This window comes from Prionailurus viverrinus, chromosome D3 (genome assembly GCF_022837055.1).
Source record: "Prionailurus viverrinus isolate Anna chromosome D3, UM_Priviv_1.0, whole genome shotgun sequence".
NCBI classification, from domain to species: Eukaryota; Metazoa; Chordata; class Mammalia; order Carnivora; family Felidae; genus Prionailurus; species Prionailurus viverrinus.
In genome coordinates this window covers 44344560-44361504 of record NC_062572.1, presented here as the reverse complement: position 1 = coordinate 44361504, position 16945 = coordinate 44344560, and the positions used below count along the sequence as shown (strand labels likewise).

General features: G+C 44.1%; 1 protein-coding gene across 14 annotated transcripts in view; it reads left to right on the top strand.

Moving 5' to 3' along the window:
* The window catches only part of ADCYAP1 (adenylate cyclase activating polypeptide 1), a 72788-nt gene extending 56778 nt beyond the window's left edge, over nucleotides 1-16010 (top strand). For 6 of the 14 annotated variants that reach the window (XM_047828255.1, XM_047828254.1, XM_047828246.1 and 3 more), the window contains 5 exons: nucleotides 8698-8902; nucleotides 9219-9329; nucleotides 11529-11660; nucleotides 12134-12232; nucleotides 13341-16010. In XM_047828255.1, coding sequence (XP_047684211.1) covers nucleotides 9220-9329; nucleotides 11529-11660; nucleotides 12134-12232; nucleotides 13341-13530 — 531 coding nt within the window. In that variant the 5' untranslated portion in view covers nucleotides 8698-8902; nucleotide 9219 and the 3' untranslated portion in view covers nucleotides 13531-16010. Of the gene's footprint in view, nucleotides 1-3185; nucleotides 8903-9218; nucleotides 9330-11528; nucleotides 11661-12133; nucleotides 12233-13340 lie in introns of all 14 variants that reach the window. The other 8 variants (XM_047828245.1, XM_047828249.1, XM_047828248.1 and 5 more) reach the window with 4 other exon arrangements.
* Nucleotides 16011-16945: the final 935 nt, after the last annotated feature.

Here is a 16945-nt window from a genome sequence, read left to right as displayed (position 1 = left end):
AGAAACAGGTGTTGAGGAGGATGGGTAGAAAAAAGAATCCCCCTGCACTGCATTCCTCATGCAGGAATGCAAACTGGTGCAGTCACTGTGGAAAACAGTATAGAGGTCTCCCAAGAAGTTAAAAATAGAACTACCCTATGATTCAGCAATCATACTACTGGGTATTTACTCAAAGAATACAAAAGCACTAATTCAAAGGGATACATGTACCCCAATGTTTACAGCAGCATTATTTACAATAGCCAAGATAGGGAAGCAACCCAAGTGTCCATCGATAGCTGAATGGATAGAGAAGAAGTGGTATGTATATATACAATGAAATATTATTCAGCCATAAAAAAGTATGAAATCTTGTCATTTGCAATGATGTGGATGGAGCTAGAGAGTATAATGCTAAGTGAAATAAATCAGAGAAAGACAAATATCATATGATTTCACTCATGTAGAATTTAAGAAACAAAACAAATGAGCAAAGGGAAAGAGAGAGAGACAAACCAAGAGACAGACTCTTAACTATAGACAACAAACTGATGGTCACCAGAGGAGAGAGGGTTTGCGGGGATGGGTTAAATATGTGATGGGGATTAAGGAGTGCACTTGTTGGGATGAGCACCTGGTGATGTAAGGTAAGTTCCTTATATTTTGAAAATTTGAATTCCTTCTTTTTCTCTTTTTTTTTTTCAAAAAATTTTCTAATTGTTTATTTTTGAGACAGAGAGAAAGATAGAGTGTGAGTTGGGGAGGGGCAGAGAGGGAGACACAAAATCCGAAACAGGCTCCAGGCTCTGAGCCATCAGCACAGCGCCCTATGTGGGGCTTAAACCCACAAATGGCAAGATCATGACCTGAGCTGAAGCTGGATGCTTAACTGACTGAGCCATGCAGGCGCTCCTGAATTCCTTATTTTTCACAAACAATGGCAACATTTTCTCCAAGTTGTCATGTGCCATTTAACTTTATTTGTATTTCTTTCAACAGAGAAAATTAAACAATATTTAAGTCAATTTATCAATCTCTTCCTTTTTGGATTTCTTTCAAATCGTCAGTCTCTCCTTTCTAATCCTAAAATTATTTATATATTTTCTTAGTATTTTTATGATTTACATTAAAAAATTTAGTCCATATCAATATGCTTCATATTGTTGTAGGATAGGAAATAGTGATCTAATTTTTCTTTTTTGTCCAAGTGGGTAGTCAGTTGTCCCAGTATTCTATTCTTTCCATTGGGAATTACACAATAGTGTTTATTTCTTTACACGTTTATACTTTGACCTATTTGTTTTTATTTAGTTATTCCTTTGATCTATTATTTCACCTGTACTACACTGTTGTAATTGCTACAACTTTATCACATTTTTAATACTTGGGATGCAACCTTATTCATTACTTATTTCTTTAAAATGTTTTTTTAAATGTTTATCTTTGAGAGAGAGAGAGAGCGAGAGAGGGAGAGCACTAACAGGGGAGGCGCACAGAGAGATAGAGGAGTAGAAGATCTGAGGCCGGCTCCGTGTTGACAGCAGAAAGTCCAATGTGGTCTCGGACTCATGAACCCTGAGATCATAACCTGAGCCCAAGTCATATGCTTACCCAACGGAGTTGCTCAGGTGCCCCTAAAGTATTCTTAAAAATGATACTTACACATAACCTCTTTCTTTATTTGAAAATGTCAAGAAAAAGCCAGAAAAATTGTTCAAACTACTGCCTTAAAACTTATGTTTTTTATGAAAGCTGACACTTCTTTCCCCTTTAATAATAATGGTAATTATACAGTAATAACAGGCAGGCCAATGGTAGTAGACAGCACAGTAACTTTGCAAACAGCTAGCCCTGGGCTGGAAACCCAGGACTTTGTCCTTTGTTGGCAAGTTAATTCACTTTTAAGAGTCTCAATTTATCCATTAGTAAAGATAGGAATAATAGTATCTTATCTATTGACAAGAGCAATAAAAGGATTAAATGGAGCATTGCTAACACAAGGCTTGTCCTGCTGTTAAAGAAGGAGGATCTATTGTTTGTAAAACATTTTTATATATATCATCTCATTTGACTCAGAAAACACTTGACTCACTGGCAATCATAAGGTTTCTGTGGTATTGAATTACATGATGATTTAATAAGATATGATGATATAATGGCTACTAAATGGTGATCTTACAAAATAATAAGTTCTTTTTTTAACTTAAACACATCACTGAAACTTTTACTACCTTCTTAGGTATGAAATCATTTTAAATAATGACTTAGGATGGCAAGATTTTTTACCTTTTCTACAATTTGATATATATAAATAAGAATACATGCACTATTAATGCACATATTTTTAGAAGCATATCTATTCTATAAAGCAAAGTTTGTTGTCTAACTTAACCAGTTTTATTGTGTTAATAGCATTTGGTTCCTATTACATGAAACATAATTTTTAATTTGAAAATTAATAAGAAATCCATTTTCTCCTTAGTTGAGTCAAGTCAGAGATTAAGGCTCCTATTAAATGAGTATTGGTATTCATAACAACTCTAGAGAAAATAAATACATAAACCAGTATAATAACTAAGGTCATTAAAACTGTTTGGAATTATTGAGAAGTGAATTTGAATTTCTGATTATAGAGATTCAAGCTGTGTGACTTTGGGTAAGTTACCTAGCCGTTTGACCCTCAGCTTCTCATCTGTAAATTGGAATAATTGTATGTCTAGAAAAAAAGATTGTTTAAAGGTAAACAAAATAACTGTAATCAACATTTTAGCCCAGTACATGTTCACTAAATAGTTATTATTGCTGCTATTAACTGGTGAGTAGCAAAAATCATGTAGCCCCACTGGAAGGAAGAATTGAAAAGAACATAAAGAAATAATAATTGAAGTTTTAAAATAGTAAATGTGCAGCAAATATAGTTGTATTCCAAGCAGATGATAACTTAAAAAAAAAATCATGCCTGTGTATACTTGGGTGGAGAGAAAGATTAGTTAAAAAGTCTTTTCAGTGTTATAATCATTACCACAAAGTGCTAGTAATGAGGATAATGAAAAACAAAGGCTCCAAAATTATTACAAACAGATATATTCACAGATAGATAAGGCTGAGTCTAAACCAAGAGGACGGAGGTTTGGGATGCTATGAACTCAGAGAGCAATATCCTTTTTTAATTTACACATAAAAACCTTGTTTTATTTTGCACACAGATCTTCCTTACAACATTTGCAAAAGCGGTCACAAAAACTTGTTTAGGATATTGGGTTTCCTGGATCCTCTCCATACTTTTCTTCCTGCAATTAAGCCTTATATGATCTGAGGATTTAGACCGAAGTAGAGAGAAGACTTTCTTCCTTTTGGCTTTTAAGAGGACATGTTCTGGAAATCTTGGGAGAATCTGGCAGATGCTACACAGTGAAGTCTGGGGTATGTATTTTTGGTACCCAAGAAACAAACATTCAGTGAATAAGGGACTTAGAAGAACCATAGATGCCAGATAGTTGAAATCATCCAAACCTGCAGCAAAGGTTAGATCCTAGTTTTTGTTTCTAGAGGGTCTGCTTTGTCTTAAAACAACTGACAAAATTTTTTGGCCCTGTGAACATGCAATTCTGTTCCTGAATTAGAGAGAGATGCTTTTGTTCATACAGCTTGGAAAGGCTTCCTGGTTCCTTTCAGAGTGTGTGAAGCACTAAATTCTGAAGGTCAGAGAAGTTGTGACACATTGTGGGTAAGCTCATCAGCGTCTTACTTCATAGTGAGTTCAGAAGGGTATGATGCAGGCAGTCCAGTAAGTGGTATTCATGATGCCCTGCTACAGAACATTTGGGTTTCCCTACAGGTATAATCGTTATGAAGTGAGTCATTAGTCATCACATTTTCTGGAAGAGTCAGAAGAGAAAAAGTTTGGAGTGAAATTGAATACAGTTTGTAATTTACTTTTGTCACTAATATGGGGGAAGGATGTTTGCATCAAGCTTGTTCACTGAAAAAGCCTACTGTAGTCTGGTTCTTATGCTAAGTAGTGGCTAGAAATGAATACAATGAGAATATAGGACTTTTTCAATCTGATTTACTATTATTTATAGTAGGAATTTATGAAGATGCTTTATGTAAACATGTCCTTTTATGTGGTTAAAAAAAGTCAGTGAGGGTAGGGGATGGGGATGGTGGAGGTACAGGGCAATGGGGACATCTACATAACCATGGAAGAAAAAGTGAACACACGGGATGTGTAGGATGGGTAGCTAGGCCAGAAGGAAAGTAATAGAAATATCCTTACCCTAGGGAACTGAGTCTTGCCTGTGCCAGGTATTTGCTAATGTTGTGAAGCCATCTGCAAATTCAAATTCTCAGGAAATATACAAGACATATTCTTCCTGTTTAAATATAAAAGCTCAACTTTTCAAGGGCTAAAACAATCTTTGTTTATTTTTAATATATGAAATTTATTGTCAAATTGGTTTCCATACAACACCCAGTGCTCATCCCAAAAGATGCCCTCTTCAATACCCATCACCTACCCTCCCCTCCCTCCCACCCCCCATCAACCCTCAGTTTGTAAAACAATCTTTAAATCGAGTGTTGACTGAGGTTTCAAGGCTGGAAGCTTCAGCAAAGACTGATGTGTCCTGAACAGGAAAAACAATTCAGGCAAGTATTAGTTTGACTTGTAGCTAGCATTCACCATTTCAGACCAAAAGTTATGTTTTCATGTCTTAAGGACAAATAGGATAAAAAGCAGTTAATACATCAGGGGTTGACATTCAAGGTCTTTGATCATTTTCAACAAATATTTCCAAACAGCCTTTGCTGGGTAGGTTGAGGCATAGCCCCAGAGTGATGCCTTCTGTCCCTCTGGCTCTCAGAGGACATAGGTGAAACCTACCACTGGGAAGATTTCCGTGGTTCCACTAGCTTTTTGAACTAGACATGATTCCAGTCTAGTCCAGTCTATGCCAGTCTAAGCTTCCATAACCTGGGAAGAAACGTTGTTGCCTGGGAATTCTTCTACTTTGTCCGGACGAAAGTTGTGTGGACAGGGTGGAGCTGTCCGAAAGAGTAAAATTCCTTTGTGTTACTGGTTAATTGGAAGTTCTAACTTTTGGGTCCCTTCTTCATCCCCTCCCTCTTCTCCCCTGTCGTTTGCAATTATATATAGGAGATCTGAAGGGTTCTCTCTCGCTCTTAACCTCAGTTGCCTTAGGAGAATGTAAAAATCTCTTTGGGAGAGAAATGGTGAGAGCAGGATAAAATTGGAAGGCTCCCCTCCCTTGGCCTGCCTTGCCCCAGTTCCCTCACTCTCCCTGCTCTTCCCCTTCTCTTCCCAGCAATGCTGGGTTAGTTGTGAGTCCATCCAATCTGCGGTGCAGGCCCCACACCTCCTTTTAAGCCAGACTGATGCCTGCATTTGCTAAGAACTAGTATGTACTAGCCGCAGTTTAATACGGCCTCCTCAGCCAGGGCACCTCAGTGCTTGTCCGGTAGCTATGGGCCTGTCTAGCCCAGCAGTGCTACCTGATGCACTCCTCCTCCTTGCCGCTCCCCAGATACAAAGGCTCCGTGGAAGCAGCGTTAACACTCTGAGTTAGGATGCTCCTCGATGGTAATAGCAAATTACTACTCTCAGGGGGCACTTGGGGGCAGTTTTGGTCTTTGAGACATCAGTCGCTCCGTATTTGTCTCTACCCAATAGAAAGCAGAAAGAGCCTGTGCGCAGGAGGATTTGGCAAGGTTGGGGTGCAACTGCAGGGCCGAGAAGTTTGAGAGCCCAGTCCTCAGCTTCTAGTTACTCCCCTTCCTCAGTGTTCCCGGAATCCCTTGGTTCAAGGGCCCAGGGCCAAAACTTTCGAGAATAGGAAAGCTTCTTTGCTCAAAGGATGCCAAACTGGCTTAATCAGAGATGGACAGTGGCAGCAGAAAGATCCGTGGAACCATCCTGTCCCGGGCTTGATTTCCCCCAGGCATCTGTGGGTTGGGCTGGGCAGTTCTTTAGATTGTGATGAGCAACAGTTGGATTTTGGAAGCTTGATTTTCCTGAGGTCAGTGACCAAGAATCTTAAAATGAATTCTCTGCTTAATTTTTCACTTTCTTGAATGGGTTCAGGTCTCAAGGCTGTTAATTTTGGAGTGCTGAGCCTGAGTTCCGTGCTGAGTTAGGTCCTGAGTGCCTAAGCTGAGCAGAGTGAAAGTGGCCAAGCCCTTGTAAGCCAGGGCACAGTTCGGATTCTTGCGGACCACAGAGTCAGTACTTCCATCACCCTCCCCACAAAGTTAATGGTGTTTGTGGTTTTCCCTTTGATAGGCCATGAAGTCAACAATCTCCCCACATGGTGGCTCCCTTTACTAAAGTTGAGTAGTGAATTTGTACAAGGAGTCTTGGAAATTTTCAAATATTTCTACAGATTGAACTCATTTCAGAATTCGTGTGGGAGGGAAGAGTAAGGATTTTAATCGGATTCACCTTTGACGCGAAGCAAGACGGAAGACAGGGAAGTCACAGTCGGTAATAGCTTTGGGCGCTTTGGTAAAAAAGACGTCTCTGCTTCATTATCTGGTTGTGTTCCCCGCGGACTCTTTGTGTGCGAATTTACTCCAGAGGCAGAGCTGAACATGGAACACATGCATGTAAACACTCCAGCATAAATAGGCGAACATATGCAGTGGAGACAAAGAGATACATCCCCACGTTCATAGCTTTTTTGCAGGCAGGCAATCTGGAACATCCCCAGAAATAAACTAAGAAGAAGCAGTAGCTTCTGGCTATTCATGGCCAAGAATAAGTAAAACTTAGTCTTCTTGAAGGAAATATTAAATCTTAAATAAGTAGGAAAGGCATTCAAAATGAGAAGTATTATAATTTTGTCTTTGAAAAAGCATGCAGAGCTAATATAGCTTATTTTAATGTTAGCTCCAAATTATAATAGGAAATATTCCCACTAAATTGCCATTTCCTCTAAATTTTGTTTAAGATCCAAATAATTAAAATGCACACTAATGGCTATTGATGAGTCTATTTCCTTTGAGCCATAAAAAGAAATAGACCTGATTTTCTCTTACTGGAGTAGAAATTTAGGAATCTTCTTAAATTGCTCAAGGGCTTGAAAGCCTCCATGTGGCTCTAGTCTTCCCTTATTGCTTTCCTCTTTCCACGTCATTTTCAGCTAAAAAAAAATTTAACGGTTCCCAGTGGAGGGATTCCCGTTAGAAACCCTCAGCTAGTGAACTTGTACTGGGAATCCTCGTACTTTCCCAGTCTGTCTGTATTTCTCCAAACAGAACTTAAGTTGTAAATAAGAGGAGAAAATATTTCTCACTCCCAAATTCTTAAAATTTCAATTTTTGTGGAAAATACAATTTCTCAATTCTAATCTTTAAAATAAGTAAGAGTCACAGAAAGTGTGAAGGTGTCCAAATAGGCCGTCTAGAGATCTAAAAGCCAGGACTAACAGGAAACAGAATGCTCTTTACTCAAATGTAGTCAGGGTCTGACTATTCTCAGCATTAAGAGCAATCATGGACACTGATGGAGGGGGGCATATCTGAACAGCGGGGAGACTTGGAAAATGAATTGCCACATTAATAATATCAGTGCCAAATCTTCAGATTTAGAGGCTCTGGTGAAAAATTAAACCAATGGCAATTTTCAACGTTTCAATGACCAGAGTTCAGCACTCAGAGCTTGGACAGCTCCGCAGGCCGCGCTCCGGACACCGCTTTGACTCTAATCAATTTACTCCAAGCCAGACTGTTAACGACAGCCAGACTCATTAGCGATTTACTGAAAATCCTCCAAGACTTCCCTTTAAAAACAAAACGACTTCCACATTTAATTGTCTATCTAAAAGAACATACGCAAGAAATTAGGAGATCTAAATTAAATTTATTAATAGGAGAGCTTGAGGGTGCTTAATTCTAGAGGCCAGAGCTCTGATTGCTGAGGTTTGATGAAAAGTAAAGAGAAATCATAGAGACATAATTAAAAACATGACTTTTACCATCCTCGAAATTGTATGAATTCTTTACCCATCCTTGAGAAATGGGCAAAATTGAAAACCATCAAAATAATTGCACTTCTTAAAAATTGGATTGTATCAGTGAAAGGTGTTTATGAGAAGTCGATGACTCCGGATCTTATCATCCAAGAGGACAGCACAAAATAGTTAATATGTTCCTTGAGGGACTAGGATGCTGACGTCTTTTTCTGATACCCGATCATTACGTGACTGGAAAAAAAAAAAAAAAGGAAGTCATTCCATGAATAAAAATCGGAGCGCAACAGTGCAACAAAATATTCTGTACTTAAAGGCCATAGGCAGACAGATGTTGACAAGGAAGCCTCTTCTAAAACCACATTCAGATAGATTTCTGCTAACTGCACATATAAATAGGAGCAGAGGGCTGGTCACCTCAGTAACCACCGGCAGCAGCAGCAGAAGCCGCAGCTTCAGACGCAGCCAGAGGGACCTCAGAGTAGAGAAGGCGCTGCCGACTTGCACAACTGCCTGACCAGGCGGTTCCGACGGACGCCGGCTGAGACGCGGCCCTCCCTCTTCCTTCCTCCCCTTCGATTTTCCCTCTTTTCCTTAATCACTTACTTCTTTCTCCTGGTGGACTTAGGCCACTTTGTCCCCCACCCCCCATTTTAGCTCCTCGCCTCCTCTTTCTCCCTTCTACATCTCTCTCCTCGCCCCCTTCTCTCCCTGTCACGCTTCCTCCTAGTTCCGTGCGTCTGCAAACTTTTGAACAGAATACTGGCCTCAGCAAACAAGTCCTCCAGCTCCTCCTGCTGCTGCTGCTCATTCCTGCGGCTCCTCAGACACTAACGCCAGACGGTGATGCCTCTTGGGTTGTGACTCCAGCGCAGAAACTTGGAGGAGCCCTTTGCCCGCCGTCCTACTTGGCAACAAAGCCTCTCCTAGCAGCGGTAAGAGTTGAATGGTGAGGGGGAAATATCTTCCCTAATCAAACGACTCCTTTGCTGATTCTTTGACCAGCATCAGGGTATGAGTTAGCTTTCCTTCGCACCAGGTCTGGCGAGTTATTGGGCCCCGGGTATATACATACATATTTTTTCTAACTATAGAGAGAGGGAAGTGGCAGGGCGCGCGCGGGCTGTCATTAAGCGGTATTCAACAATGGGAGCCGACCCCTCCCCCAGCTCGGGGAGTTTCTTGGGGCTGGAGGGCGAAAGACCAGGGGCTGTTTTGACAGCTGTGTGTCCTCTTTCCCCTCCTGCGCAGAATGACCATGTGTAGCGGAGCGAGGCTGGCCCTCTTGGTCTACGGGATAATAATGCACAGCAGCGTCTACTGCTCACCTGCCACCGCAGGACTCCGGTTCCCTGGAATCAGGTAGGTGCTTGCTGCCCAGGCTGAGCTGAGGCTTGGCTTCCCCCAACACTTCCTCGTGGTCTCCCTCCTGCAGTTCCGCGGTCCCAGCTACAATCATCTTCCCACCGGCTCCCAGTACGCCGCCGCTGTCAGCCCGGGTCGGACCGCAGGTCCCTGGCCGTGGCCCTGGCTCGGCGCGAGGGCCGGGCAGGCTCCAGTGCGGCTCCGCGCCCCTCCCCCAGACCGCCGCAACCAAGGGGCCTGGGTTGAGCAAGGGAGCATCAGCCGGCTGGAGAAATCTCCCCTCCCCCAGCCCCGCCTGCGGGAGGGGGCAGGGCCGGGCCCCGAGCTTGACTTCTATTCCCTATTCTTAGCTTGAGTTAGGAGAAGTTCTGCTTTGGTGCCTGCAGCCAGGTTGGAGGGTAGAGCGTGAAGCTCCCGTGGACTTTGCTTTGTTACAGCGTGTTCTGGACTATCGGGGCGGGGTCTCCCTCTCTCTCCTCTGATATCCCTTTCACTTCAATTCGAATTCTTTCCCCTGGAACAGCTTTCTCTTAAGTGATACGTTTTCCAGCTGCAATATGAGTCTCAGACTGTCTTGGGGAGGGAGAGTGTTGGCCGGGTATGGTTGAGGAAAAGCGATTTGAGAGAAGAAAGAACAAGAATGAGTCTGAAAGGAAGGGGGGAGAAACGGATGAAACGGATGCAAGGAAAGAGGAAGAGAAAGCCGGCAGGCAGGCAGGACCTGGACAACTTTGCCCGCCAGAGGCTGGAGTAACCGTGGCTTTCTTCTTAACCCCTGACTTCTAATCGGTTGACACTGATGAGTTCCTTACGCAGCCCCAAAGTCCCGGGGCGGTCAGCGGACCGTAGTAGCTCCTAGCGTCCTCGCCGCGCGGTGTACGCGTCTCCTTGCAGCCAGGAGCGCGCCTTCTGCCTGCAAAGCTGCTTCTCCGAGCCGCGCCCAAGAACGGTCGCCTTAGGGGCCACTGACCACTGATTTGGCCGGAGAAATGGGTTCTGGCTTCAATATAAGGATTCCAGCATTTGGGCACGGGATGGAAGTGGCCAGAAAGACGCAGGGACTCTGGGAAGCTGGGCGATATAGAGGAGGCACGTCGCCGAGGAAGGGCTGGGTGCGGGGCGGACGGAGACTTGTGCTTGCCTTGTCTTCACCAATCCGGGGACGGAGGAAAGGCGAGCAGATTAGCGAAGTACGACTCTTACCCCTACTAGAGAGCGCTACTTGCTCTGGCCGCGTTCCGGGTCTTTCCAGCGGCTCAAAGCGAGGGGGTTATATATTTTAGCCCACCTCTCCCCGTCCTACATGAAGGACAGAGGTAGTAGGGAAGGGCGACTTCAAGACCGCGGCACTCCAGTTGGCTCTTGGTCCCCTATTGACCCTTTCCCTTTCCGCTGCCTCAACATCGCCAACAGATTCGCGCGAACTATTTATTTAGCAGACTTAAAAGCCCCATTTCACTCCCAGCAATTTTCAAAGTCCCGTGTGCCTAGCACTTTCCCTGGGCGCGAGGCACCAGAACGCGTGGCCATGCCACACAGAATGAGCCGCCGCCAAACCGGCTAAGTTTAGGGGCATCTATTATTCATGTTCCTGCCAAATCCTCTCCCGCCCAAAATAGAAGCCGGAGGTTCTCCGTGACCTACATCTGCGCGGGTAAGGGCTCCCCTGGGCTCAGAGGCTAGGTGGGGGTGGCGGCGGAGTGGGCCGTCGCACACCCCACCCATCCACCCCCCCTCTGTATATCGCTCCGGGCCTCCCCAATCCGGTCTTCGCGTCGGCCGGCGTCTTGTCTCTGAGGACCTTCCACGTCCCCGCCCGTGGCTGCTTGTTTGGGGTGGCTCAGGCGCCAGGTCCCCGTAGGGGGGCAGGTCCTTTTTGGTGGCCAGGTGTACGAGGTTGGCATAGACATCTCGACTTCCCAGGCCCTGCAGGGCGACTCTTCACCCACAAAGAGGAGGGGTCGGAGAGCCGCCTGGAGGGGTGAGGAATTTCTGTTGGGTGTACTTTCTAAAGCCTTACCTCAACCGCCCTCCTCTCCCCCTCCCGATCCTCCCCTGTCCCGGAAGAAGAGGCAATTATCCGTGGGGACCTTTAGGAAGAAGGAAAGTCGGTGCGAGCCCCTTTTCTGTGGGTCGTTGCGGAGCCGGGGAGGGATCTGTACTGACCACTCCTTCTTTCCCCGGCTCTCCCGGCAGGCCGGAGGACGAAGCGTACGACGAGGACGGAAACCCGCAGCAGGACTTCTACGACTCAGACCCGCCGGGCGTGGGGAGCCCCGCCTCCGCGCTGCGCGACGCCTACGCGCTCTACTACCCCTCGGAGAAGAGGTACCACCCGCGCGGCCTCCGCGCGGGGCCCGGGACTGAGGTGGCGGGAGGGGCAGGGTGGTGGCCCACAGAATAGGATGTTCTCCATAAAAACCCCCAAGCCTCTCTTCTTCCTGGCTGGTACCCGCGAGAGCGACGGAAAGTTAATAGCGGGCCGGTCTGTATGGACAAGAGAGACGGGTGGGACCAAAAGGTCTGTGGCCTAAGGAGTGGCCGTGAGTGCGCGCCCAGGCCAGACTCCCTGCCTGCCAGCCCCGGAGGGCAGGGCGAACTCCCGTTCTCCGCTGTCAGTCGCGGGAACTTCCCCAAAGAGTTATTTGCAAGTTCTGTGCCAGCGTCTTGTTTGTCATCAAGGGGGTTGTCGTCAGCCTCCCCGAGCGCCGGGGCGCGTGCGTGCCCAGCTGGGGGCCTGGGGCGGCCACTTGGGGGCACACGATCAGTGACCCTGGGCGCGTACTTTGCCTCCCCGTTAGAGATGTCGCCCAAGGGATCCTTAACAAGGCCTACCGCAAAGTACTGGACCAGCTGTCCGCCAGGAAATACCTGCAGACGCTCTTGGCCAAGGGCTTGGGGTAAGAGTTTGCGAAAGAGTTAAGCGGCGCAGAACGGCGCGCGCGCTCCGGGGTGGGTGTCCGTGCGAGCGCGCGCGGGGTGGGCGGTGCCGCTTCTGCGTCCTTGCGTGCACGTGGGCCCGAAGGTGCGTGTGCGCCGCTGAGTCTTCGGGACCAGTCTGCGGTCGCAGGGTAGGTTCGGATGTGGCACCTTAAGTTTGGTGAACAAATTCTGAGCGGCAGAGGCAAGGAGAGGGCGGAGAAACCGGGGAGTTTGATCCGTTTTGAATTTAAAAAACGAAGAAAAACTACCCCCTCCTTCCCGCAAGTCATTGAAAATCTTCAAGCTTCGTGGGATGATTTGCTATAATTTCCTCTAAGCATGACTTAAAAAAAAATCCTTTTAGTGTAAATTCAAATCGAAACCAACAAATCTTCAAATTTGGGCAGTTAGGGAAACAGTTCTTTTGCGCGTGCCAGACAAACCCAGAGCACAGAGCTTGCGTAGAGCATCTCTCAGCAGAAGGCAACATTTTAATAAAGCCCATGGGGAAACAGATTACATTTTTCGCAATGAATAATTCATGCGATGAAAAATATTGCCTACAGCCTGTCGACTTATATTATTATCATCACGTTTTTCGACTTAGCGTGCGGAAGGGGAGGCGTGCTCCAGTCTGACTAGGAATTGAGGGATCGATGTAAAACTCCCAGGCAGCAGCCAACGTGGCACTTGGGGCTCTTTGGTTATTTTCTCTCTACGTGGGGGGTGAGAGGAACAGTTAGGACAATTTAGCGCAAAAGCACGGATGGTCAAATCTCTAAGGGCAGCGTTTGGAGACAGGTTAGGCGTGAATCGCGCGCGTGCCCTTGGCCTGGACCTCGTCCCGGGCCCCTTCTGTAAGGACGTGATGCCAGCATATCCTCGGTGGGGAGGGCAGAGTGAGGGGTTTCCATCACAGTCCTCCGTCCCCCGGCTGCTTACTGGCAGAGGAAGGCGGCGCCGTGGGCCCTGAGAGCCGTGCCTTCCCGGATGGCTCCCGCGTGGGGTGGGGCCCGCCTGCTCCCCACAGCTATTGAATCTTTGTCTCCCGCCCCGCCACCCTCTTCCCGACTCCTTTCCTTGCAGTGGGAACCTAGGCGGCGGCCCGGAGGACGACTCAGAGCCTCTCTCCAAGCGCCACTCAGACGGAATCTTCACCGACAGCTACAGCCGCTACCGGAAACAAATGGCTGTCAAGAAATACTTGGCGGCAGTCCTAGGGAAAAGGTATAAACAAAGGGTTAAAAACAAAGGACGCCGAATAGCTTATTTGTAGCGATGAGTTACCAGCTACCCTGTGTATACAATCCTGACACTATGAAAAGTCACTTTCCCAACTGACTGAACAGTCATCTCTCATATGTTCTATCCAAACATGTATTTATGTATGAAGTAAAGCCATTAAATGAATATTTTGATAATAATATTGTTTTTCTTTTTACAAAGCACTAGAGAATGCACAGATATACTTTGTGGACCAATTATTGATATATATATATTACAAATATATATATTAAGAATATATATAGGTATAATAGCAGTTCATACAAAGTGTGCACAAGGATTGAAAATTCGCCTGAGCTGTTTATGTTTTTATATAAAATAAATAGAAAAATAGACAATCATTGTTTTGAATATTACTCCTATTTTTATAAAATGGAATTAAAAGGATAGTATTTTTATCCATGACAGGCCTGAAGATATTAATACTGACCATTTGCTACTGTACATAATGATGCCCTGCTCCAGGGAGATTTGGAGGTAATGATTTGGGAGAATTGCTGAAGGGTGTTCTTTCCTAGTGAGTCTCTGGGCCAGGCTGCTTCAGTCCCAGAGGAACTCAACTAGGCACTGCCCCCTTGGTCCCCCTCACTGGGTGGCAATTCCAATACTTCTGCTTTCTTTGGTTCCACTTTTATGTGTATTTGTCTCTCTTTAGACTCTCAGCCCAGAAGGAAATTCTCCTGATAAAAAACAACAGCTCGATACAAATTGTGCTTCTCCCCAGAATTCACACCACCCCCTGGGGAAAGTGTTGGGGGGTTGTACAGAGAAGGGAGACTTGGGTCTTGAAGCTCCCGTGAAGCTCCCTTTTCTGTATTTCCAGGAAACCCAATATCCCAAGGTTAGGGCAATTGGAACAAAGAGAAGGAAATGTAGGTATGTTGGAAGAGGCAGAGCATAAGGCAGTCGGAGGAGGAGGACCCTGGAGAGGGACTGGTTTGGAGCTGCCCTGCGTCTGGGACGCGGAGGGTAAGCCCAGCCCCACTGTAGGTCCTCTGCCTGACTGACTTTGGGCGCTGGATATTGGAAATGGATGCAAAGTACAATGTGTTTTTCTCCAGTGCTGTCAATGCTTCTCATCTTGTGAAATGACCAGGATACTCCCCTTTGAATACGGCTCTGTAGGAGCCATCCTTTTCTTTGGCGGTTTTCTGAAGACTCTTCTTTCCCACCCTTCTGCACTGTTGAAGTACTGTTTACCATTTTTCATTCATTTCTCTTAAACTTGTGAATGCTTCTTTTTTTGTTGTTTGATGTGAGTACTTAATTGTAAAGTTTAGGAACCCCTGTGTAGTTACCAGTAAGTAATTATGCACTAAATATGAACGAACCTTTTGTTTCTTGTTTATTGAGTTTGTAGGTAAAATGTATTTTTCTACATTATGGCTTATTGCTTAGTAAAATTTATTTCATAAAACCAACCTTTGTCATATTAGAATGTGTAGTGTTCACATGTTGCTCAGTTTTACTAACTGATAAATCATTTAAACCTCATCTTCATATGTATGAGTACTATCTTATATTTGTGGTCAAGAGTGAAGTAAGCAAGCTCCAACAGACCCTGAGAACCTCCCCCTTTGTATCCTTTCCTGGCTACTGAAAGCATGTCTGTCTGTTTCCTATCATTTCCTTGAACATGTGAGTAATCTCTATAAACAAAAGAACCTTCACCCAGCAGCCAGATCAAGCTACAGCAGGCAAACAAGCCAAACTCCCAAAATTCAGGCACAAATTCTTTTGGAAAATAAAAAAAGAGAACAAGAAAAGATTAAACATTAGCTTGTAAAGTTTAAAGGACCTTTCCTTTTCCTTTATGGATTTGATTCAATATGAAGTCATAAATCAAAGAAAACAGAATTGGATTTGCATTCCCAGGCGGGATGGATGCTGCCAGGAGATCACATTGCAAGCAGTGAAAGCACAGAGGCATTCGATCTATGCCTGAGTCCTATGTACGGGATCAATCTTTCTTTAATTCTGCAGTCTCCTCAGGCAATGTGACACGGGATGCAGTTTGCAGCTTTAGTGCCTTTCTTCGCCTTTTAAATCGCCACGAATCACAGATGGCTATTTAGTGGCCCTACAATGCTGCAACACATCGGCTTGCATTTTAGTCTTAATTATTTGTTTCTTGGATAATGGGCAGAGTTTTCTGTATTTGTGTCAGCTGTTCGTGGTGAAATAGGGCTCTAGTTAACCTTTTATTTATGAAGTCTAATTTAGTGTTCCCGTGGCTAGTTGCAAGCATTTACAGTGATCACCCAGTTTAATCTTTTGTATACTTTTTAGAAATGCCAAGAGCCTTACTAACCTGGAGCAGATTTATGATATAGTGATAATTTAGGTAGATGTTAGTCTTGAAGCTCTTATTTTGTGTGCAACTGATTATAAAAACATCTTAACCAAGTATTATTACACACATGATATCTATAACTAGGACTTTGATAACTGTTATATAAAGTGTGTAAAATTTGTATGAATAAATTTTTGTAAACAATGCAACCTCGTCTAATGTTTGGAGAGAAAAAGACATTCAGGAAATAACTAAGATCTCTTAAAGTATTATATTTTCTTTAGCAACCATAAGATCTTTCATGTTTGGAATATATAAGCATCCATGTATTTTCATAAATTGTACTTTAATATCTGCTTCATGTGTTAACTGAATTCAGCTAAAAATTTAGAGTAGCTACTCAGATGGAGATGCCTAAGAAGATACTAAGTTCATAAATAGGCACAGATGTTGGTACCCTTATAGGATGCACAATTTAGGTTAATTTCCATCCCCTATTGTATATATGCATTGCTCAGTATTCAGAAAGTTACTACCCACTGGTGGGAGATAGTACTTGGGTATTAGTTATGCTTCTAAAATAGCAGTCTAACATATTCTTTTATAAGTAACTCTGCAGACTAAATTGGTCTTGATAAAATTCTGTATAAAAATGACTTCATCAGTTTTGGAGGTTTTAAAATATGTTTAGAGATCTACAAACAACTATCTCTGATTAAATTGCTTTGGGTGGAAGCAAAGAGAACATGAGCAAGCAAAGAGTTGATTAAATACCTTTAAAAGACAATGTATTTTATCTTTAAAGAAAAAGCTAGGAGAAAATGTGAACAGTCATTTGGGCATTCTTTTGTTTTATTAATTGATATTAACAAACTTTAAAGCAAAGCCTTTTTGTGAAATTCCCATGAATTTCTCAATTGTGTTTATTTTGGAGCCCATGATGATTTCTGGGTTAAAAAAAGTATTGCAAGTCGCTTATAGTAATTCAAATATAATTTAATTTAAATTCCTAGACTTTCATCCTAAAATTAATGCTTTCAATTAATAAATCAATAAATATGTCACAGTAATACTAAAGAATGAGCAAAGCTCAGCAAGGATTCAAAAACTATCT